The 24,385-nt window shown below is 41.5% G+C and overlaps 1 protein-coding gene across 3 annotated transcripts in view; it reads left to right on the forward strand.

Annotated features, from left to right (window-relative positions):
- Positions 1–24,385, forward strand: part of mdga1 (MAM domain containing glycosylphosphatidylinositol anchor 1) — a 535,716-nt gene that overhangs the window by 454,050 nt on the left and 57,281 nt on the right. For 2 of the 3 annotated variants that reach the window (XM_061964377.2, XM_061964378.2), the window contains exons 14-15: positions 11,840–11,992; positions 12,988–13,149. The exons of the other annotated variant lie outside the window; for it this stretch is intronic. In XM_061964377.2, coding sequence (XP_061820361.2) covers positions 11,840–11,992; positions 12,988–13,149 — 315 coding nt within the window. The remainder of the gene's footprint in view (positions 1–11,839; positions 11,993–12,987; positions 13,150–24,385) is intronic. 3 annotated transcript variants of the gene reach the window in all.

Genomic DNA, 24,385 nt, shown 5'->3' on the forward strand with positions numbered 1-24,385 from the left:
AGTTCAAGTACCTCGGAGTCTTGTTCACGAGTGAGGGAAGAGTGGATCGTGAGATCGACAGGCGGATCGGTGCGGCGTCTTCAGTAATGCGGACGCTGTATCGATCCGTTGTGGTGAAGAAGGAGTTGAGCCGGAAGGCAAAGCTCTCAATTTACCGGTCGATCTACGTTCCCATCCTCACCTATGGTCATGAGCTTTGGGTTTTGACCGAAAGGACAAGATCACGGGCACAAGCGGCCGAAATGAGTTTCCTCCGCCGGGTGGCGGGTATTTCCCTTAGAGATAGGGTGAGAAGCTCTGCCATCCGGGAGGAACTCAAAGTAAAGCCGCTGCTCCTCCACATCGAGAGGAGCCAGATGAGGTGGTTCGGGCATCTGGTCAGGATGCCACTCGAACGCCTCCCTATGGAGGTGTTTAGGGCACGTCCGACCGGTAGGAGGCCACGGGGAAGACCTAGGACACGTTGGGAAGACTATGTCTCCCGGCTGGCCTGGGAACGCCTCGGGACCCCCCGCGAAGAGCTGGACGAAGTGGCTGGGGAGAGAGACGTCTGGGCTTCCCTGCTTAGGCTGCTGCCCCCGCGACCTGACCTCGGATAAGCGGAAGAAGATGGATGGATGGATGGAATTTTTTTATTTTATTTTAATTGTATTATTTTATTTTTTTCCTGGTATAGTAGACCTGCACTCCATTTATATCAATTAGTCATCATTTCATCCATCCATTTTCTACTGCTTGTCCCTTTTGGGGGACGCGGGGGGGTCGCTGGAGCCTATCTCAGCTACAATCGGGCGGAAGGCGGGGTACACCCTGGACAGGTCACCACCTCATTGCAGGGCCATTTCAAACTTTAATAATATATATAATTTAACTGAAAATTCAAAACATAAAAACACATTCTAATGTTGACTATCATATGAATAATATGACAACTATCAGCCCTTAATACCACACTAGTCATCTACAGTATGCAACTCTCCAACTGCTCTTTCTCAGCAATGCAAACTAATTTGTTGACCAAACTGTTGTGCATTTGTTTTGATTATTCTTTGTGTTTTGTGCCAGGACATAATGTCAAGAAAATTAACACACGTACACAACCAGCGTAATTCAAATAACGCAAATCTAAGCTTGTCCAACTAGTCGTTTTTTTTTTGATTGATTGAGACTTTTATTAGTAGGTTGCACAGTGAAGTATATATTCCGCACAATTGACCACTAAATGGTAACACCCGAATAAGTTTTTCAACTTGTTTAAGTCGGGGTCCACTTAAATTGATTCATGATACAGATATATAATATCATATATACTATCATCATAATACAGTCATCACACAAGATAATCATCAGGGTGTATACATTGAATTATTTACATTATTTACAATTCGAGGTGTGGAGGGGAAGGCGGTTAGGTTTGGTTGTTATCATCAGTCATCAACAATTGAGAACAGAGAAATGGATATTGAAACAGTGTAGGTCTGACTTGGTAGGATATGTACAGCATGTAGTGGACATAGAGACAGAGAGAGAGAGATCAGAAGGCATAAGAAAAGTATCTACATTTGATTGTTTACATTTGATTATTAACAATCCGGGGAGGGTGCTAATTTAGAGTTGAAGTTGCCTGGAGGTGTACTTTTATTGAAGTTGCCTGGTTGAAGTTGGCCTGTTATATAAAGTATATTAGTGATCATATGCATAACAGGGCTCATTTTTCTCTGACAAAAGAACTCGACCAAAAACAGATGTTTCAGCGAGTGCAGCTTCAGATGGGCCTGCCAGTGTCCTCAGGGAAAGCCAAAAGCCTGCAGAAAATTAGCAGTTGGGCTTTTACAAAATGTAAAAAAAATAATATTATTAGCGCTCCGCTGAGTTTCATATGGTCTCCTCACAAACAAAGCAAACACTAGCTTATTGCGCTCGTCAGCCATATTTTTCGTTTACATTCCTTGTTGTTCTCCCAAGGTCAGACCTCATAAGCTCCTCCAATATGTCCTTCCACCAGGTTTCTCCAATGCAGCATCAAAACTACGACTTATCTTATTGCCCCCCACTAGCTCTCAGCCTCTCAAACCCTCTATCAGACCTCCCCTTCGTCTTTATCAGCAGGCAGAGTGCTGTCTGTCCTCTTCATTTAGCGTTGCCTTTTAGCAGGGTTTGTCTGGCAAGGGTGTCGCTCAGCTGTGCCAGGGCGAGGCCATTAAAACAACTGCAGATTGGAACAGACTGTGGGAACAAGGGTGCAAATTGAAATGAGCCTATGTCGTGAAGCAGGGTGTGGAGAGAAATAGATGAGCTCCCTGTGAGAAATAATAGCACACACACAGGCGGCAAATGATTTGATTTGTAAAGATTGTGTTTGTTGTCTTCATTTGTACAGTCATCTGTTAATTGAATATGTTATTAGTCATGTAGTATTTGATAGCCATAGCAACACACCTCAAGAGATCTGACTTCTGGCATCTTAATAGCCTTCAAAGTGTGTGTGTTAGCTACTTTTAGCTATTATTGTCAATAAAAGTGTTGTTGTATACATTTTAAAGTAAATATCTTGGTCTATGAGCCTCATGCCTTTATGTTGTATGACTTCACTTTTATTTATTTTGTTGAAACAGGACAGGTAATGTTTCTTTGGAGATGTATAGGTTCGACTTTTTGGGCCTGATCTACTAAAGGTTTGCGTGTGTTGAAACGTGTGAAAACTTGATAGCACACGCAAAGCTAAACTACTAAACTTGTGCAGGATTGTGTCTCTTAAACAGAGGTGGGTAGAGTAGCCAGAAATTGTACTCAAGTAAGAGTACTGTTACTTTAGAGATTTATTACTCAAGTAAAAGTAAGGAGTAGTCACCCAAATATTTACTTGAGTAAAAGTAAAAAGTATGTTGTGAAAAAACTACTCAAGTACTGAGTAACTGATGAGTAACATACACACACATATCATATATATATATATATATATATATATATATATATATATATATATATATATATATATATATATATATATATATATACACACACACATTTATATATATATATATATATATATATATATATGTCTTAATAAGGTTATCCAAAAAATAGTGCTCGATACCGTAGTAGAGCGCAATATTCCCACACATACATATATATATATATATATATATATATATATATATATATATATATACAGTATATAATTTATATTTATTTATTTTGCTGTTTTTGTTTACATGTTAAAGGTGTTTCAATGAATATACATGCATGTTTAACACATATAGATTCCTTTCTTTCATGAAGACTAGAATATAAGTTGGTGTATTACCTGATTCTGATGACTTGCATTGATTGTAATCAGACAGTAGTGCTGATAGCGTCCACGTTTTCAAATGGAGGAGAAAAAAGTTCCTCCTTTCTGTCTAATACCACATGAAAGTGGTTGATTTTTGGCATCTTATTTGTCCAGCTTCCATATTCGTTTTTATACACTTTACAAGAAATACATTGGCGGCAAACTCCGTAGCTTGCTAGCTTGTTTGCGCTGGCTTTCGGAGACTCTTATTTTGAAAGCGCAGGCGCGATGGAGCGGCACTTTTATTGTGAAGACAGGAACTGTGCAGTCAGTCTTTAGGCTTCTGACGGGATGTACGGTTGAAATAAAAGGGTCTTTTTTCCTTCACACTTTTGATTGATTGATTGAAACTTTTATTAGTAGATAGCACAGTACAGTACATATTCCGTACAATTGACCACTAAATGGTAACACCCCAATAAGTTTTTCAACTTGTTTAAGTCAGGTCATGTGACCCCTGGCTCTGTTTGATTGGTCCAACGTCACCAGTGACTGCATCTGATTGGTGGAACGGAGTGAACGTCACCAGTGACTGTATTTGTTGAAACGCAGGCACTATGAAGGTCTGTCTGACAGACCAAAACAAACAAAGCGTGCATTAACAGATCGATAAAAATTGGTAGCGAGTAGCGAGCTGAATGTAGATAAAAGTAGCGGAGTAAAAGTAGCGTTTCTTCTCTATAAATATACTCAAGTAAAAGTAAAAGTATGTTGCATTAAAACTACTCTTAGAAGTACAATTTATCCCAAAAGTTACTCAAGTAGATGTAACGGAGTAAATGTAGCGCGTTACTACCCACCTCTGCTCTTAAATGAGCAATATGGTGTGTCTGTCTTCATAAATATGCAGAATATATGATGATTATTAGTGCAATGTGATCTATCAAGACTTAAAGGGCCTGATCAGAATACTACGTGCTAAAAGTGTGCAATTTATGAAATTGTGTGTTTTTAGTTGGGATGGGAATTGATAAGATTGTTCCTGTTCCGATTCCACTTTTAATTCTGGTGTCATTAAGCAACACTTTTTTAATATTTATTATGTGCATGAACAAAGAAGGGCAGTAGGGTGGAACAGGGGTTAGTGCCTGTGCCTCACAATACGAAGGTAATCAGCTATGGATGCGGGTGCAATGTTCGTGTTGAGCAAGGGGGCTGTGCATGTTTTTTTTGCGTGGGGTTGCTGGTGTGGACTCCGTAGAGTCGGGTTGGGATGGACGGGCGCTGGCTTCTGCATGGACTCGGGGTCTTTGGGGGCTGTGTCCGGGCCCTCTGCTCCTCCTACTTATAGTGCACACACACATTTAAGGGCTATGAGGGATTGTCCTGCGGGGAGGCATGGCGAGGGGATGAGGAAGCCTCTATGGGGCTCCGGTCCTCCTGACTTGTCTCCTGCTCACCCGTCCCTCAATTTTAACTGCATGTTAGACACTTAAGGTTTGGGGGGCTCGGCATGGTAGGGACCCACCATGGCTTTGATATCTCCCAATTGTAATCACATCATTAGTCTCCACCCGCATACATATCTCCCTCACACTACAATAGGGACTGGAGGTTGGCTGTGAAGGCTGACCTCCTAATTTTAACTACACAGTAGACACTCTGGGGGCCTTATACATTGCCACATCACATGCACGGGTGGCTTGGGGTTTGGTGGTGCGGCGCACCCCTCATTGCCTCCTCGGCCGGCGTAGGCTTCGGGAACTGCGGTCTGGTGGCCTGTCATTCCCGTGCACAGACCTCGCTGACGGTGTGAGGTTTTTAATTTTTTTAAATTTTATTTCATTTATTTATTTTTTAATGGATGTGGATTGGGTGGTCAATTGTCTTCGCTTCCGGTTTATGTGGTGGTGCGCAGGTATCGCTTCCAGTTGGGCGTAGTCCATGCCTGTCTGTTCTGGCCTCGCGCTGTGGTGTCTGTGTCGGTCGCTTGATGCGAGGGCAGCGCAGCCCTCTTGCTTGGTGTGGGTACTGGGTCTCGGTTGCTTTGACGGTGGTGTGTTTGGACTGGGGAGTGGAGTTTTTTAGTGGGGGGTGGTGTTGATGTCTTTTGTTTGTGCGTTGGCGTTTGGGCTGACTGAGGAGCTGGCACTGGCTGGTCTCCATGGTCCTGTTGGCGCGTGGTTGTTGGTTGTGGTTTTTCATTAGTTTTGATTCGATCAAGTGGTGCTGGTTGCCAGGGGTATTGCAGCCGTTGTTTCTACTGTCGTTTTTTTGTGGTGCAGGTGCCCGTAACTGCTGGGTCCGGTACGAAGGGGGGTGGTGGAGGGCGATGTTGTGGTTTGTAGCAGCGCATGCACATAGTGGTTGTCGGGGCTGGGGAACATGCCAGCTTGCCAGTTGCTGGGGTAGTGACCTTGTGTGTCTGCGTGTCTGTGATCTCTTTTTTTTATCCCCTTCCCTCAGTAGGATGATCCGCCAGGGCAGTAGCTGGATGTTCCATCTCCGTTTTGGTGGCCGTTTTGGGAGCGGCGGCTTGGGGCGGGCCCCACTTTGCTCTCCTGGGTGGGTTGGGCTCGTGGGGACCCAGTTGCTGGTGGGGCGGGGCGGACTTCCCGTCCGGCTGCGGGTAGTCTCCTGGACACCTTTGGGCGAGGCATTCTGTCTTTCTGCCTGTGTGGGGTTTGTTCTCTCGCTGGCTGTCCCCTGCTTCTCTCGTGCCTTGTCGTCTGCTGGGCGCGTCTGTCTACGGCCTGCCGCTGGCCTTGCTGTGCAGTACAGTGGGCCTGGCCGGCCTGACTGTGTGGGGCTGGGTGTCCCTTGTCCGCTGGGTACCGCACCTGCTGTTTTGGGTTGAGCTCTCTGGGTGGCTGTGGCCATACTTTGGCTCCTGCACCCACTTGGAGACAAATATACTGTATATACAAATACATGTACATGCTCACATACACACAATTATTCATACATACATACGTACATTTATTCATACATTCATACGCGCACACATTGGTACTTACATACAGTCCCGGCCCTAACCAATCTGGCGCCCTAGGCAAGATTTTAGGTGGCGCCCCCCCACATCGGCAGTGAAGTGTATATACTCACAAGAAACGGAATAGCTTTGTCTTTGACCTTTTTTTTACTTAAAGAAAGCAAATTAACAATCAGAATAGTTAACAAGATAAAAAAAAAATATGAATAAATAAATGAATGCAAAAAATAAAAAATGAATATATGAAATACAATATTTTTTACATACATATTGCTTAATTAACATTAATGATGTGCACTTTAACAACTAGGCTTACAACTATACCTAATATATAAAGGGGTGAAAAAGTGACTATTACCTGCAGGGCAAACATTAGCTAACCAGTATCAGGGGGGGCGTAATGTTTAACAAATAATATTTTTATTATATAGGCTTTACTTTGCATTTTAATTAACGTGGGATTATTTTTTGTATTTAGAAATAATAGTACCAACTTTTTTTTTTCTCCAACATTTGTGGCACTGGCGTGGCGCCCCCTGATGGACGGCACCCTTAGCATTTGCTTATACGGCCTATGCCACGGGCCGGCCCTGCTTACATAGGTACCTACGCTCCTACATACATACACAAATACAGTACATACATACACACTCACGGTACATACATCCACACGCACATTCACTGTACAAACATACATATACACATACTGTACATAAACAAGCACATATGCATACACACACTCATGCATATAATCACGTTTCATCAAACATACATCACTGTTGTTCCCCTAGGGGAAACTGGGTAAAACATGGCACACTGACAAAGCTTAACTTATTGTTACTATAACAATCTACAAGGTTAATACAGTTTGTTTCTCTTTCTTCCTCTCCATTTATCTGCTTTCTTTTGTAATTTAAGTTATTATTACATAAATGTTTTGTTGCATTTGATAATAGAGATAATTATTATTATTCATTATCAATAGTGCTATTTATATTGGTATTTTTATTGCTCCATTTGTAGTGCAATAATGTTCATTGTCATTTCTTTTTTATTAATATTTACTTCACTAACTGCTTCTTTGCTATTCCTTTCATATCATATTTGTACATAGCGTATTTGCTAATGTTTCTGTTGTTGTTGTTGTCTCTCTGTCTTATGCCCCTCTTGTCAATGCAATTCCCCCCCCCTCTGTCTTTCTTTTTTCCCCTTCTTTCTATCCCTTTCTGCTCCGGCCTAGCTGTGCCAAACATTAATATAAATCCATTTAATAAAGTCAAATACAGATAAGGCAGCAAGAGAGGTATCCCACACTTTTTCCCCACACTCTTGTAAAGTAAATCTGCACAGCAAATATGGGCATCTACATCAACAATATAATTTCCCTGAGTGGCTGGACAGAACAAAAAAAAAAAAGCTGTGGATAGACAAAGCCCAAAAGCGGTACGCGCTCCCGCAGCTTGCCGGCGGGAATCAATTTTTGGCAGGGAATCAGTTTTTGGCACAACACTGGAAGCAGCAAATACTAGAATTAACTTACAGTTGTGTAGATGCCGTGATCGATGACTGGCCTGCTGATGGCATCATAGCAGTAAAAATGAAATGTGTCCTCTTCACTTTCTCCCAGCTATACAGGTATTAGGATGCGGAACATGTTAAATCCACACATTTTGTTTTTCGCGGTGACCTCCTCTTCTTGCATGGAAAAACATCTGATTGGCTCAAGTTCATAACTAACCCCTTCCCCTCTTTCAATGTACGCTATTAAAGAGCTGTGATTGGATGTAGTCCGAACTTGTCCCAACCATCAACAAGACAAAATCAAATATGATTGGGTTTCGTTTCTGTCAACATTTTCGTCTCATATTTATACGTTAACTAACATGTCAGTTAATTGTGTTATTGTCTTAGTCAATGTGCCTTTGATTTGATTACTTATCAACCTATTTTTACCTGCTGTGTTGTAAAAAAATACAACCCAAATAAAATAAAGAGCTTGCAGCCCAGGGCGGGCACGGCGGACTCTGTGGGCGGGCACGGCCTGCCATGACGCCGGAACTGGTTTTAATACACGAAAACCTTTGGTAGATCAGGCCTAGAGTGTTTTGGGACTGCTGTTTTGCGTCTATATTTAGCACATTTAAAACGTGCATGCAAACTGGCACAGTTACGCACAAACGGCTTTGCGAAAGGAGGCAATCACACTGCAAAGACTGACGATTAGACAGAGAATTCTCTGCCCTACATGTGCTTATCAACATACTGTATTTGGTCTATCAAGAATACAAAAATAATAGACTGCCATTCAGCAATGCCATTTTAACATGTTATAGGTGTTGCATGACTTAAGGGGCTGGTTGTGCTGCATATTCCAAAACATAACAAAACAACACAGGTTGGACCGTTGGAACATATCATGTCATGAATGTGGAGGGACATGAGTGTCTCCAAGGTGATATACCCGCAACATCGACATTTAAAAAAGGTGGTATGCCTCTTGTTATCAATTGTGTATTTATAGTTTGCACAAGCTGTTTAGCGGTGTTTGGATCTTGGTAAATCAGGCCCTTTTGGGCTGTATTTCCATTTCAGTTTTGAATAGTTTGACCATTGAACCAACTAAGATCCAATGGTCCGCTGTACTGCAAAGACAAATTAGACACTAAATTTCCCCTTCTTCTATTCTAGAAGGTGCGGTCCTTGTCAGCAATTGCAGATACATTTCCCCCAGTGATCTATGGAGTGGCATTCTAGGAGCGTTTCCTGTCCAAATCAGTTGATAAAGTGCACTTGGCTCTTTTCCAACTTCTCTGCGCCTCGCAAAGAAAAGCACTAAAAGTCACAGCGTGCCGCTCATTGGGAAGACGTGTCTAGGTTCAGAGTGGGCATGTACAGTGCACAGGGTGGGAGTTGGGTCAGCGGTTGGAATTAGAAACAGAAAAAAAGAGTAACATACTTTGATGGTAATCCAGGTCAGGGCCTGATTCATTTTCTGGGCGAGCTTCTATAGCCCGTATTGATTTTTAACCCATGTACATCCCAAGATACAAAGCACTCCCGCACATAGGAGGCTTTTTCATTAAACTTGCCTTCTAGTTGGGTCAGTTCGAGGTTGGGCCAAGTTCTCTTCATAAACCCATCCAATTCATCAGGAGGATTCAGGCTACGCAGCAGGCAGGTTATAAAATGCCGCCTTTTGGTCCAATTTGTCCAAATAGGTTGGACCAGAATGCGCGAGATTTAACAATATAGGCTTGAATATTTGCATTGGATTATCATTCCATAATCTGATGGAAAACATTTTAGGGTTTATATAATTCATTTAAGTGTGTTTTATTTAGGGGATTTGCAATTTTCTTACGCAAATAAGGCTTCAATGGATGTCACCGTCTAGTCGTTTATACTTTTATAATAGTACTTAAACCTACGAGTAAAATATGTTCCACAACTGAGCTCATAACCTAAAACACTTATTCCAAATCATCCCCACCCATTGAAATAAATTTGAATCAATGTAATTTTCTAAACAGCATAATTTTAACATGCCTTTTAAACAGAAAAAATATTTTAGGGTATGAAGTATTGTTTGAAAATCAATATAATAGCATTGACTACTAACAACTACAGTAGTTTTCTTATATAGTCTAATATTGTACATCATTTACCTTGGAGACTAATTAATACAGTGTCTCCTTCTACGTCCAGTGTTGCCATGTCCGCTTATTCGACGCGACTTTTGCGCTTGTTTGTCCCCATATTATTACTCATAAAATCCAACATACAGCTGTGGACAGATACTACTTCAACCGGTGGCGGAAATACCCATTACTGAAATTATATAAGTATAACAAAAAGTTGAGAGTTAGGTTGTAAGTTGTGGTTGTTGTTAGTTTCGTCCAAATTAGTATCTCTCAGGATGCTGATTTTTTCTTAAGCAACATTTAAAACACCATTAGAATGTCATGTAAAATTAAATGATGTGTTTCAATTTGTTGCCATTAGACCATACTTGCCAACCTTGAGACCTCCGATTTTAGGAGGTGGGGGGAGGGGGTGGGCGTGGTCGGGGGTGGGGCGGGGGGGCGTGGTTGGTGCGGGGGCGTGGTTAGGGGCGTGGTTAAGAGGGGAGGAGTATATTTACAGCTAGAATTCACCATGTCATTTCATATATATATATATATATATGTATATTTATTTTATTATATGTATATGTATATATAAATAAAAGAAATACTTGAATTTCAGTGTTCATTTATTTACACATATACGCACACATAACACTCATCTACTCATTGTTGAGTTAAGGGTTGAATTGTCCATCCTTGTTCTATTCTCTGTCACTATTTTTCTAACCATGCTGAACACCCTCTCTGATGATGCATTGATGTGTGGCACGCACAAAAGTGCTTTCATCAAATGCAGTCTGGAATCTTACATCTCTCCCTAGCATGGCCCAAAACCGGTCAATCTTTGCTTCCTGAGGAAGATCTTCAGTGCCAAGCACTTGGTAGTCCACTACTTCTTCCCGGAGGCTATCCAGGTCCAATCGCAGCTGCGGCTTGGAACTTACAAGCTGTTATGAGAGTAGCGTATGTGTGTGTGTGGCCCTTTAATAGGTGAGCATGTGAGGTGAGTGACGTCAGTGAGTGTGTGGGCGAGAGAAGAGAGGGAGCGGTAGCGTGAGTGCGGGCGGGCACTAGTTTGTTTTGTGTTGGATTGGCTGTGTGCAAGCAATCAATAAAGCAAGATTTGCAACTAATCGCCGGACTCAGGCAGGAAAGGTGCAACAAAGCGCATTTCTTCATCTTACTCGTCGTCGGCGTCGCCATGGCTGTATCTTCCTCGTTCTTCTGCTTCGTCTCCTTGTTGTGTGCGCAGTTGTGCACTGCACTCTCTAAAAGCCGTAGATGTTATTGATGTTATAGATGGCAGTATTGTCCTGTTTAAGAGTGTCACAACATTGCTGTTTACGCCAGACGAACTGCTTTACGGTAGACAAAAAAATGACTGCTGTTGTGTGTTGTTACCGCGCTGGGAGGACATTAATGAAACTGCCTAACAATAAACCCACATAAGAAACCAAGAACTCGCCCTCGATCATTCTACAGTTACAATGTGTTTGGGCAGGCACGCTGTTTATATTGTGGGAAAGCGGACTCAGGTCCGCATGGAGCTGGAGGGGGCGTGGCCTCCAGCTCCGCCTGAATTTCGGGAGATTTTTGGGAGAAAATTTGTCCCGGGAGGTTTTCGGGAGAGGCGCTGAATTTCGGGAGTCTCCCGGAAAATCCGGGAGGGTTGGCAAGTATGCATTAGACAAATGTAACAATAAAACATTGAGTTTTAGTGTGTATGGTGACGCTGAAGTCATAACTAATGGTACTACACCACATCACAACAAGGGCACTTTTAGTAATGGTTTATAAATGGGTTATAAATCAGTCGTTGACTCTGTTTTAATGTTTTATAAAGGTATAATCAATTGCTGAAAGCCATGTGGTCATTGGACATTTATTATTTTTCTTACAGCCTGTCTAATCTAACACGTTGTCTCTTGTCCCTTATTCTCTCACAAGACCATGTGTGTGGTTTTGAGGACGAGAGGATCTGCGGTTTTTCACAAGACCGTAGCGATGTCTTTGACTGGACACGACAGAATCACCTGACCCAGAATCCAAAACGATCTGCCAATACAGGCCCTGAGACGGATCGAAGTGGAACCAAAGAAGGTGCGAATAAAACAGCATTGTTTTCATATATACAGCTGAATATATACACAGCTGCGTCTGGTATGTACTGTATTTTTCGGACTATAAGTCGCAGTTTTTTTCATAGTTTGGCGACTTATACAAGTTTTTTTCCTTTTTTATTATGCATTTTCGGCAGGTGCGACTTATACTCCGGTGCGACTTATACTCCGAAAAATACGGTACAGTTATGTACAAGTTCCAATTTTGCATTTCATTGCCCATGACTGTGGTGCGTTCAAAGACCCGAGTTAAAGTTACAGAGGTGTCCTTAGTTTTTAAAAACAGGGGGAGACGGAACTTCCAAGAGTTGCACTCATGATAATATAATCATAATAATAATGATTAATGCTGTAAAATTAATACATTTTTGATCAGATTAATCACACTTTTGAATTTGGATTAATCATGAAAAATAATTGGCTTCTATAATGCACAAATGCAGAATGCTTTTTAAAAAAATATGTTTCTTGAATGCACTTCATTAATTTGCTCAAAACTTGCTGTATAACAACCAGCGCTGCCTTTCACGAAACCATCTGTGGTTATACATAAAAGGGCATGCGGGTCAAAATAAATTGCATGATCAATCTGCCTATATACACGACTAATGCAGTATTTTTTGTGATTAATCACAAGTTAACTCGTTAAATTTGAAAGATGTATTGTTATGATTCGTACTACCCACTGATTATATTCATATATGTATCAGCTGATCTGTACTTAACACACTGAAGAAGAGGGAAATTTGACATGTTTATAATCATATGAAAGTGAACAATGGCACGTTATACAGAACCAAATGTATGCAATAATTCATTTTTTAATGCATGTAAACATATTAAGTGTGTGTGTATGGGGCAGTGACATAGAGTTTAGGCTAGGATGGGGGGGGCCCTTTAGAAGTCTTGTTTATGGAATTCTAGAATTTAGTGCCCCACTCCTGTATATACATAACAATTAGTTCTTATTTCCAGGCTACTACATGTACATCGAGGCATCTCGACCTCGTGTTCAAGGGGACAAGGCTCGTTTGCTGTCTCCACTTTTTAATGTGACCACGGTCAGAGGTCCCAAGGGGTCTGGCAGAGTACCTTACTGCGTCTCCTACTACTACCACATGAAGGGCAAACACATTGGTGAGTAGGCGTCTTCAACGTCCCAGTAGAACATGCAGTAAAGTAAGGATGTACCTTAGTGACAAGCTTGCGTGCTTATGTGAAAATTTCTTATTCTGTGTTTGATTCACAATTGAAGAAGAGATGAACGGGTCGACAATAATAATGAAAGTGGAGGAGCGACAAGAGTTCTGTTTGTTTTTGTTTCCAAAGTGTGTGTGTGTGTTCGAATGTAGGCAGTGGGCGTGTGATTTATAGCATTGACACGACACAATCAGTCACTTGGGTAAGCTGTTCATCATAATATGCTCTGTCACACAGCTAGAAGGCATATACAGCTCGGAGCCTACAAACCCCAGCACACGCGCACACACACACACACACACACACACACACACACACACACACACACACACACACACACACACACACACACACACACACACACACACACGCACACACACAAACTCCTATTCCCATCAGAGCTACATCAGACTTGCACACATCATACAATGTGCACACAAAGACTCAGTAGCATGCACATGTGGGTAGTCTGCCTACCGAAATTTCTACTCTAAATATGAGGTAAACCTGATGCACCAAGTTAGTGCTTAACATGGACTGAAATATTACTATATAAAATAAATATATATATATATATATATATATATATATATATAAACATATATATATATATAAACATATATATATATATATATATATATATATATATATATATATATATATATATATATAAATATATATATAAATCTGCTGGGTCAAAAGTAAACATACAGCAATGTTAATATTTGGTTACATGTCCCTTGGCAAGTTTCACTGCAATAAGGCGCTTTTGGTAGCCATCCACAAGCTTCTGGTTGAATTTTTGACCACTCCTCTTGACAAAATTGGTGCAGTTCAGCTAAATGTGTTGGTTTTCTGACATGAACTTGTTTCTTCAGCATTGTCCACAGGTTTAAGTCAAGACTTTGGGAAGGTCATTCTAAAACCTTAATTCTAGCCTGATTTAGCCATTCCTTTACCACTTTTGACATGTGTTTGGGGTAATTGTAAATGCACCCAAAATGGCTGATGATTTTAGTTTGTCCTGAAGAATTTGAAGGTAATCCTCCTTTTTCATTGTCACATTTACTCTCTGTAAAGCACCAGTTCCATTGGCAGCAAAACAGGCCCAGAGCATAATACCACCACCATGCTTGACGGTAGGAATGGTGTTCTTGGGATTAAAGGCATATTGCGGAGTATTGTGGCCAAAAAGCTTAATTTTTGTTACATCTGACATTGTTGATTCTGAAGGCTTCGAGCAGATTTGGTACAGCATGGCAACATAAACTAGCTGAATTCTGATTGGATAAAAACTCTATAAACTAAAAACAACATTGCTGAAAGGAGCATAATATGACATGAAGAGAATACGAATACTTTTAGATATTTAGGGAAAGTAAAAACAAAATTACTTTTATTTTTAATTATGATCATGATTTCTGGTTATTTTAGGCCAGCAGAGAAGGTCTTGCTGTTCCTGACTGCACACCCTGATTTAACCTTCTCTATTAATTAATAAAAATGTAATATTGAGCCTGCTAATCATTCTGTAATTGAGGACTTGGATGTCACCTCTTCTCACAACGAAAAATAGTCATTTATAGAACAACTTGCTATGGCTTCGAACCTGATAATTTCATAAGGTGCGTGGCTTTGAACCTGATCATTTCAAAAGGTTGACTTAATTTTATCCATTTCTGTACACTTGTGAAAATATAAATGCAACGCTTTTGTTTTTGCTCACATTTTTCATGAGTTGAACTCAATGATCTAAAACTTTTACTCTACACGGGGACGGCGCGGCGCAGTTGATAGAGTGGCCGTGCCAGCAACCTGAGGGTTCCTGGTTCAATCCCCACCTTCTACCAACCTCGTCACGTCCGTTGTGTCCTTTAGCAAGACACTTCACCCTTGCTCCTGTTGGGTCGTGGCTAGCGCCTTGCATGGCAGCTCCCGCCATCAGTGTGTGAATATGGGTGTGAATGTGGAAATAGTGTCAAAGCGCTTTGAGTACCTTGAAGGTAGAAGTACAACCCATTTACCATTTATACACAAAATACCTATTCCTCTCAAATATTGTTCACAAACCTGTCTAGATCCTAGTTAGTGTACACTGACTATTCTAAAAGTATATAAGTAACTCAGCCGGTTCACACCCCTGCTTTTATCCCATTCACATCAAACACTGGTCGTCCGCATGAGAGGCGAGTGTGCTGACCACTGGACTAAAAGCCTGTGCACACTTGTCTCTCATGCGGACGACCAGTGTTTGCGTCCTGATGCTAAATTGTACAAAAGCAGGGGGTCGAATCAGCTGGGTTACGTTGGTGCCGTGACCCGGATGAGTAAGGTTTGAAAACACTGACTTTGAAACACTTTTGCAAAATAGTTTTATTCGTAAATTGAGACAACATTGATGTCTTAACGTTGGATCCATGTTGTGGTTGGGAAATTACCAATTTGCAATGGTCAAATTAGCGTCAGAACCCGACGTTGATTCAACGTTGTCAAAAAGCATGTTGTTTCAACGTTAAGTTTGAGTTGCCCAACGTCTGGACCTAATTCATACATTTTTTAACGTTGTTTCAATATCTTGGACCTGCTTGGTCAACACAACGTAGTGCTGGCTGCTTTTAGTCCAGTGGTCAGCACACTCGCTTTTCAATACGAACGACCAGGGTTGAGTCTCCGTGCGGAATGCGGTAAAAAGGCACGGGGGCCCAACGAGCTGGGTTACATATATACAAGTTTAATTTCTATAGTATTTTTCCTTCTACAGTACTGTAGTAAAGATAGTTGTTAACATGTTTAAAACCTTTTTCAGCAAGTGTATCTATCAAAAGGCTAGTTCTGTTCACAGATCAAAAACAGTTTAAACCAGGGGTCACCACACTTTTTGAAACCAAGAGCTACTTCTTGGGTACTGATTAATGCGAAGGGCTACCAGTTTGATACACACTTAAATACATTGCCAGAAATAGCCAATTTGCTCAATTTACCTTTAAAGGGGAACATTATCACAATTTCAGAAGGGTTAAAACCATTAAAAATCAGTTCCCAGTGGCTTATTTTATTTTTCGAAGTTTTTTTCTAAATTTTACCCATCACGCAATATCCCTAAAAAAAAGCTTCAACGTGCCTGATTTTAAACATCGTCATGTACACCCGTCCATTTTCCTGTGACGTCACACAGTGATGCCAATACAAACAAACATGGCAGATAGAACAGCAAGCTATAGCGACATTAGCTCGGATTCAGACTCGGATTTCAGCGGCTTAAGCGATTCAACAGATTACGAATGTATTGAAACGGATGGTTGTAGTGTGGAGGCAGGTAGCGAAAACGAAATTGAAGAAGAAACTGAAGCTATTGAGCCATATCGGTTTGAACCGTATGCAAGCGAAACCGACGAAAATGACACGACAGCCAGCGACACGGGAGAAAGCGAGGACGAATTTGGCGATCGCTTTCTAACCAACGATTGGTATGTGTTTGTTTGGCATTAAAGGAAACTAACAACTATGAACTAGGTTTACAGCATATGAAATACATTTGGCAACAACATGCACTTTGAGAGTGCAGACAGCCCATTTCAGGCGCGCTAAGAATATATATTTTTCCACGATTTCAGCACTCAAGTTAACCATACCTAAATAGACACAAAATACTGCATTACACAAGACTACCCGAATGTATTCGAATGCTTGAAAAAAATAAATGTTTTTAAGCTAAATTATTGGTAAACACAGTTTATGTATAATAATTTACCTACAACCGCGAGTAATGAATAAAGTTTTCATCAAATAATATATTCTGTAGACATACCCGAATCTGCTCTCTTTTCCTGAAAGCTGATCTGTCCAGTTTTGGAGTTGATATCAGCATCTGCTTTGAGTGTCGCAGGATATCCACACATTCTTGCCATCTCTGTCGTAGCATAGCTTTTGTCGGTAAAGTGTGCGGAACAAACGACTGACCATTTCGTCGGCTTTCCCCACACCCTTGTATTTTGAACAAATTTCTTCCAATTTCTTGCCACTTTCGCATCTTTGGCCACTGGTGCAACTTGAATCCGTCCCTGTTCGTGTTGATACACCCTCCGACAACACACCGACGAAAGTGAGAAAATGGCGGATCGCTTCCCGATGTGACGTCACGTTGTGACGTCATTGCTCCGAGAGCGAATAATAGAAAGGCGTTTAATTCGCCAAAATTCACCCATTCAGAGTTCGGAAATCGGTTAAAAAAATATATGGTCTTTTTTCTGCAACATCAAGGAATATATTGACGCTTACGTAGGTCTGGTGATAATGTTCCCCTTTAACTCTATGTTATTATTAATAATTAATGATATTTATATTTGTGGAAACACTGATCATCTTAATGATTTCTCACAATAAATATATATAGAAACAGATAAATATCAATATGGAACACTTTATTTTTATATTTTCTCTAAGTGCACATTTTTCAAATTGAACATTTTCAAATAATCACTTCTAAAACAGTCTTGTGAAATCACAATATCCCATTTTAACTAGCTAGCCACTAACATTTTTTAACAAATCATGAATTACTTTGCACCATGTTTGTACAAATAATAACTCATGTACAACACAAAAGTCAACTCTCAAATTTTTTAAATAAATCATGTCACACTTTGAACTGGACACCAAATCTGTTATCTGTTTCTTTGTCAGTTAGTGAAGACCAAGTCTTTAAAATATTTTCTTGGATTTTCAAATTCTTTTTGAGTTTTGTCTCTCTTAGAATTAAAAATGTCGAGCAAAGCGAGACCAGCTTGCTAGTAAATAAATTGAATTTAAAAAATAGAGGCAGCTCACTGGTAAGTGCTGCTATTTGAGCTATTTTTAGAACAGGCCAGCGGGCGACTCATCTGGTCCTTACGGGCGACCTGGTGCCCGCGGGCACCGCGTTGGTGACCCCTGGTTTAAACCTTCTTCTCTCTCTCTCTCTGTCTCTCTCTCTCTCTCGACCGGCTGTTGTATTCAAGAAGACTCGGGATTGAGATCATAAACACAACAAGGAAAATATTTACAGAGGTCATAAATTCAAGAAGAAACAGGGCCATTCTCTCAGAGGCATCTATAAAATCATAGTTCCCATTACTGGTGGTCTTGTGCTGGTGGTTGGCAACAAGGCAACATCTGTCACCCGGCGCTTGGCGGCGATTAGAACACCGTGTTAGCGGTTTACGCCCCACTCCTCTACAAGCGTCCCCTTCATCTGCACCGTCGTTCTCCCATTCGCTTCCAATATGTTGTCACTTTAATTGCCTCACTTCGGCCGATTCGGCGCTCCAGCCAGGCAGACGCAGCAAGGCTCCTGACGACAACATAGAGAACCAGCTGAGGGTACGACAAAGAAGGGGGTTGGGCGGTCAGGGGAAGAAGTAGCAAGGAGAGAGTGGGAGGACAATAATAAAAAAACAACTATGTCGATGGTGCTTCAGAGCATAGAGGATGCACTAAAAGAGTGAGGATGTGACAAAGATGCAAGATGATGTAAAAGGGCTTGAGTAGAGAGCTGTAGGAAAGGCCTTTAACTAACAAGACGATGATACTAAAAGCACAGTTATTACATCTGAATAAGTACTCCGCCAGCCTAAAGAGACAGTGCATTATTGAAAAGCAAACATGTGCTGGATATGTTGTTTAGTAATCCTTGTGAAACACCATGTACCTAACCATAGAGTGAGATACTACACACTTTATTCTGGCAGCCACACATGAACAACATTTCGTCAAGTTCCTGCGGCAGCCAGCGCGAGTGTTTTAGTTTGGCCAGCTTTTTTAACACTGGCAGGCGGACTTGGAACTGTCGGACTGTTTTGACATCACAGCGATGGAAGGAAAACGAACGCTTATTTAAATGTTCTTTGACTCGTATGGCGGAGACTTTTTAATTAAAACGGCATGATTTACTGCGGGAGAAACTTGCCTGGCATGTGTTGAAGAGCGTTTGGTTTGAAATGAAAACATAATGCATTGCACTTAGTTGACGTTGAGAGCCTGATCTACTAAGATTCAGCGTGTGCAAACTACGTAGGTGCGTGTACTATTAGTGGGTGTGTTGCGGGTCAGGTGATCTACTAAGACTGCGTATACCAGGGGTCTCAAAACTGCGGCCCGCGGGACGTTATTTTGCGGCCCCTCCTTAATATGAACAAATTTTTTGAACGAATCAATTTAAGGAACTGATTCTAGTGATTCAGTACAGTCAAAAGGACTGCCGATCCCATCACTAGTGTCGTGAAGGCATTGCCTTTAGTGTCCTCTAGAACCTGTCACCGCACCGTCTTTTTCTCCATACAAACAGCGTGCCGGCCCAGACACATGTTGTATGAGGCTTCTGCAGGCACACACAAGTGATTGCAAGACATACTTGAGGAACAGCCATACATGTCACACTGAGGGTAGTCGTATCAACAACTTTAACACTGTTACAAATATGCGCCACACTGTGAACCCACACCAAACAAGAATGACAAACAAATTTCGGGAGAACATCCGCACCTAAACACAACATAAACACAACATAACAAATACCCAGAATCCCTTGCATCCCTAACTCTTCCGGGCTACAAAAACACCCCCGCCACGCCCAACCCCGCCTACTCCCAACCCCGCCCACCTCAACCCCCCCACACACACCTCAACCCCCCCTCCCAGCTCCCCTCCCATCTCCCGAATTCGGAGGTCTCAAGGTTGGCAAGTATGCGTCGACTTCACTTGTGTGATGCAAGCAGAGAAACATTTTGCCGCTTTTCCAGGACACCCGCACACGCTCTTCCTCCCTCCCTCCCTGCCTCCCTCGCTTGCCCGCCTGCTCGCTCCTGCCCCCGTTGTAAACAGTCCGGGCGGGGAAGACGAGCGGTCCGGTAGCATCCAAAGCACTCCGCCGAAGGACCGAGCGACAATACAAAACTGTGGTGCACTGGACCCCAGCGCTGATACTCCGACAGAGAGTCGCTGGGCAAATCAGACGTGTAACACGTTAGTGGTGATGTTAGCCCGTTCGGGGCTAATTGTGCTACCGTAACTGTAAACTCCACGGCGAGCACTTTTAATGTTTTACTTTTAGCCTTAAACATGACACATAATGTCTGTAACTTTACTAGCTCCTGTAATTTCAATAAACCCAAATTAATAAATAATATGTTAGTGTGTTCTAAGTAATCTACTTCATGAATAATCCTTATAGCTCTTTTCTGTAGTTGATACAGAGAAAGTTGCGGTGCACAAGGAATACAATTTGAAACGTCATTATACAACTAGACATGCTGAGGAGTATGCAAAATACCAGGGAGATGAGAGAGTGAACCGGGTTGCAAATTTTAAAAGAAGTCTACTGTTGCAACAAGATTTCGTCAAGAAAGCAAGCGAAAAGAGCGATGCAGCAGTCAAAGCTAGCTACATTGTGAGTGAGATGGTTGCTAGGGCGGGAAAGCCATTCAAAGAAGGTGAATTAATTAAAAAGTGCATGTTAGATTTTTTTTTAAGAAATCTTTTCTTGCAGCCCAGCCTCACCCAGTTTCTGCATCGAGTTGCCCCCAGCTAAATTGAGTTTGAGACCCCTGGTGTGTACAATCGATCACAAGTGGAAAAGTGGTGCAGACCCTCCTATTTACATGAGGTTGTTTTGTGTTCTACGCAGCTCTCACCATGGAGACACTCATTGTCCACCACAATAACAGTGGCATTTTTTTGGTTTGTTTTTTTAAAACATGCAGCAGACAAATATATCACATGCTACTTTTTCTGGGCATTTTAGAAGCAGTCCGTCAATGCGATATACAACGGAACCTACTTTTTAGTGCGCATAATTAAGGTGCACTCTGGGAGATGCTAGCCCAAACTGCGAGTGTGTGCTTAAAGGATATAAGGCAAGAAAGTGCATATTGTAAGATGTATTTTTTTCATATACATTTATTACTATGATATTATGTTACCTACTCAGTGGCGTAGTGGTTAGAGTGGCCGCCCTGAGATCGGTAGGTTGTGAGTTCAAACCCCAGCCGAGTCATACCAAAGACTATAAAAAATGGGACCCATTACCTCCCTGCTTGGCACTCAGCATCAAGGGTTGGAATTGGGGGTTAAATCACCAAAAATGATTCCCGGGTGCGGCCACCACTGCTGCTCATTGCTCCCCTCACCTCCCAGGGGGTGATCAAGGGTGATGGGTCAAATGCAGAGAATAATTTTGCCACACCTAGTGTGTGTGTGACAATAATTGGTACTTTAACTTTAACTTTATTTATATTTGCCAAATTTTCGGTTTACAAACCATATGCGAACCATGTCTTTGTGTGCGAACGCTTCGTTAATTAATTTTGTGTCAAGCTGGCAGCCATTTTGTGCTTGCTCATATTAAAGTGATTGAGGAAGTGGCTTCCTCTCATGGCAATTTTTAATTGTGATCACAGCAGAGTTTTTTCACAGCAGGAGTAGAACACACCAGCGTGTCTTTCAAACGCACACCCATACAGACTGCACCGTTGCCCCACCCCTTTGCAGAGCCTCTCTCTCTCTCTCTCTCTCTCTCTCTCTCTCTCTCTCTCTCTCTGTCTCTCTCTCTCTCTCTCTCTTACCCACACACTGCACACAGATAGCAAACAGAGCTTGTTGTCTTGTTGTTTTGACTTCTTATTAAATAGATGGTTCATTCCTCACCACTTTAGTATGTTTGTTTGATACACAGTACAGTAAAGCACTTTAGATTATGTTCAAAGTGTACAAACCTTCACTAAAATAGGGACTTTTCGTCGAGGCTAGAACCAACTACCATATTTTCCGGACTATAGAGCGCACCGGGATATAAGCCGCACCCACTACATTTCAAACTAAACAATATTTTTCCATATTTTAGCCACACTGGACTATAAGCCGCAGATATATATATATATATATATATATACAGTGTTGGGACTAACGCGTTACAAAGTAACGCGTTACTGTAACGCCGTTAGTTTCGGCGGTAACTAGTAATCAAACGCGTTATTTTTTTTATTCAGTAATTTAGTTACCGTTACTACATGATGCGTTACTGCGTTATTTTACGTTACTTTTGATGTAGTATCGGCTAGAAACAGAAGCGCTGCGGTGTCGTTCTTCTGAATCTTCCTCTGTCACAAGCCGGAGAGAAGAAAAGAGGCGCGGTCTATGTGTGTGTGGGTGTGGGTGTGGGGAAAAAAAGTTGTTGGCATGTTCAGTCCACACACAGCGTGGTCATGGCGAGCTGAGTAACGGAGGAGCTTGAACGCCCCCGCCATTGAATCGGTGTGTTTATAAGTGCAGACTCGGTTGTGCAAAACGAGGGTTTTAAACACATGCTGAACGTGCTTGAACCACGTTACGACATCCCGTCGCGCACCCACTTCAGCAATAAGATTGTGCCAGATCTTTATGAGCAGGAGAAGAAAAAAGTTGTGGATGAACTTTCCCGAGCATCAGCTGTTGCGCTCATGACAGACGGGTGGACGTCCAGGGGAACTATAAGCGCTCACTTCATCACAGCAGACTGGGAGATGAGAAGACACGCCCCCTCTACGAGAGTCACCTTGCGCAGGTACTGACACAAGCAGTGGAGGACTGGAAGATAAAGATATCCCAGTCACACGTGATAATGCCAAAAATCAAATAATTACAGAGAATGAGGCCGGACTGGGACCACAGATAGGTGCTTTGCACATGTAGTGAATTTGGCATCACAGAAGGGAATCTCAGTCAATAGGATGGAGCGCCTCTTTGGGAGGATCAGGAAGGTTTCTTACTTCCACCCAAGCACAACAGCTGCTCATGTGCTTAAGACAAAGCAAGAAATGCTAAAGCTGCCTGCTCATACATGATGTCCCAACGAGGTGGAACTCCACTTATGATATGTTGGAGCAGCAGGCAGCTATATACTCTGCATTGACCCACAACACCCTGAAGACAAATGTCACCCTGTCTGATGATGATGTGAGAGTGGCAGGTGAGGTCCTCCAGGTGCTTAAACCCTTCAAAAGTGTTCCATCTCTACTGAGCACTGAAACTTCACCATCTGTGTCAATGATCCTGCCACTGAAAACAAGTATTCTACAATCCATGGCTCCAAGTGTGGAAGACAGCAGCATCACTCCAGATGTCTGGCTTTATGTTTCAAGGAAGATGATGTGCCTTCTTATGTTGCACTTTAACTTGTTTTTTATTCATGGTCATTGGTCCAAGTTTAAAGAAAGGAGGAATGCCTTTTTATGTTGCACTGTTTTTCATTAATTATGTTAAAAGGAAAATAAAAATGTATGTCAAGTTGATCAACAGATTGTATTATTCTCCAGTGCAATAACAGTACTGAAATGAAGGCAAACAGAGCATTAATGGGAGCTTTAAAAAAAAAAGAAGAAAAAAAGAAGTAACTAAATAGTTACTTTTCACAGTAACGCATTACTTTTTGGTGTAAGTAACTGAGTTAGTAACTGAGTTACTAGTAACTGTAACTAGTTACTGGTTTTCAGTAACTAACCCAACACTGTATATATATACAGTGTTGGGTTAGTATATATATATATATATATATATATATATATATATATATATATATATATATATATTTATATATATATATATATATATATATATATATATATATATATATATATATATGTTTTTAAATGAGTTATTTACACAAACATATTTTGTAAATGTTTATTTACATCTCTTAATTGTTTTCAAACAGTGCCCATAAAACTGCAGTAAAATGGCTGAATAAACAAAACAGAAGTCATCATCATGGACCCACTAGTGTCATGTCTTTTGTTCATGATTTTGTTTGGCTTTGTTCTCTTTGGTTTTTGGACTCTTTTTAGTTCCTGTTTACGCTCTCTTGTTTGGTCACCATAGCAACCCATTAGTTTCACCTGTTTCACGTTCGGACTCACGCACCTGTTGCTAATCATGACACTATTATTTAAGCTTGTAGTTGCCAGGCAGTCGGCCTGGCGACATTACTTCTGTACCCTCTACTACTCATGCTACATCCGCTACCCATGCTACTCGTTGATATCATAGTCCATGCCACAGTGCTTGTCACAGTAAGTGCTTATATGTTTCATGTCCATGGTTTTGCCTTTGTTCTAGTTTTTTGTTTCTTAGCCAAGTTTGTTCTCCGCCTTGTACAGTAAGTGAT

The sequence above is a fragment of the Nerophis lumbriciformis genome, linkage group LG06, assembly GCF_033978685.3.
Source record: "Nerophis lumbriciformis linkage group LG06, RoL_Nlum_v2.1, whole genome shotgun sequence".
In the NCBI taxonomy this organism is placed as follows: Eukaryota; Metazoa; Chordata; class Actinopteri; order Syngnathiformes; family Syngnathidae; genus Nerophis; species Nerophis lumbriciformis.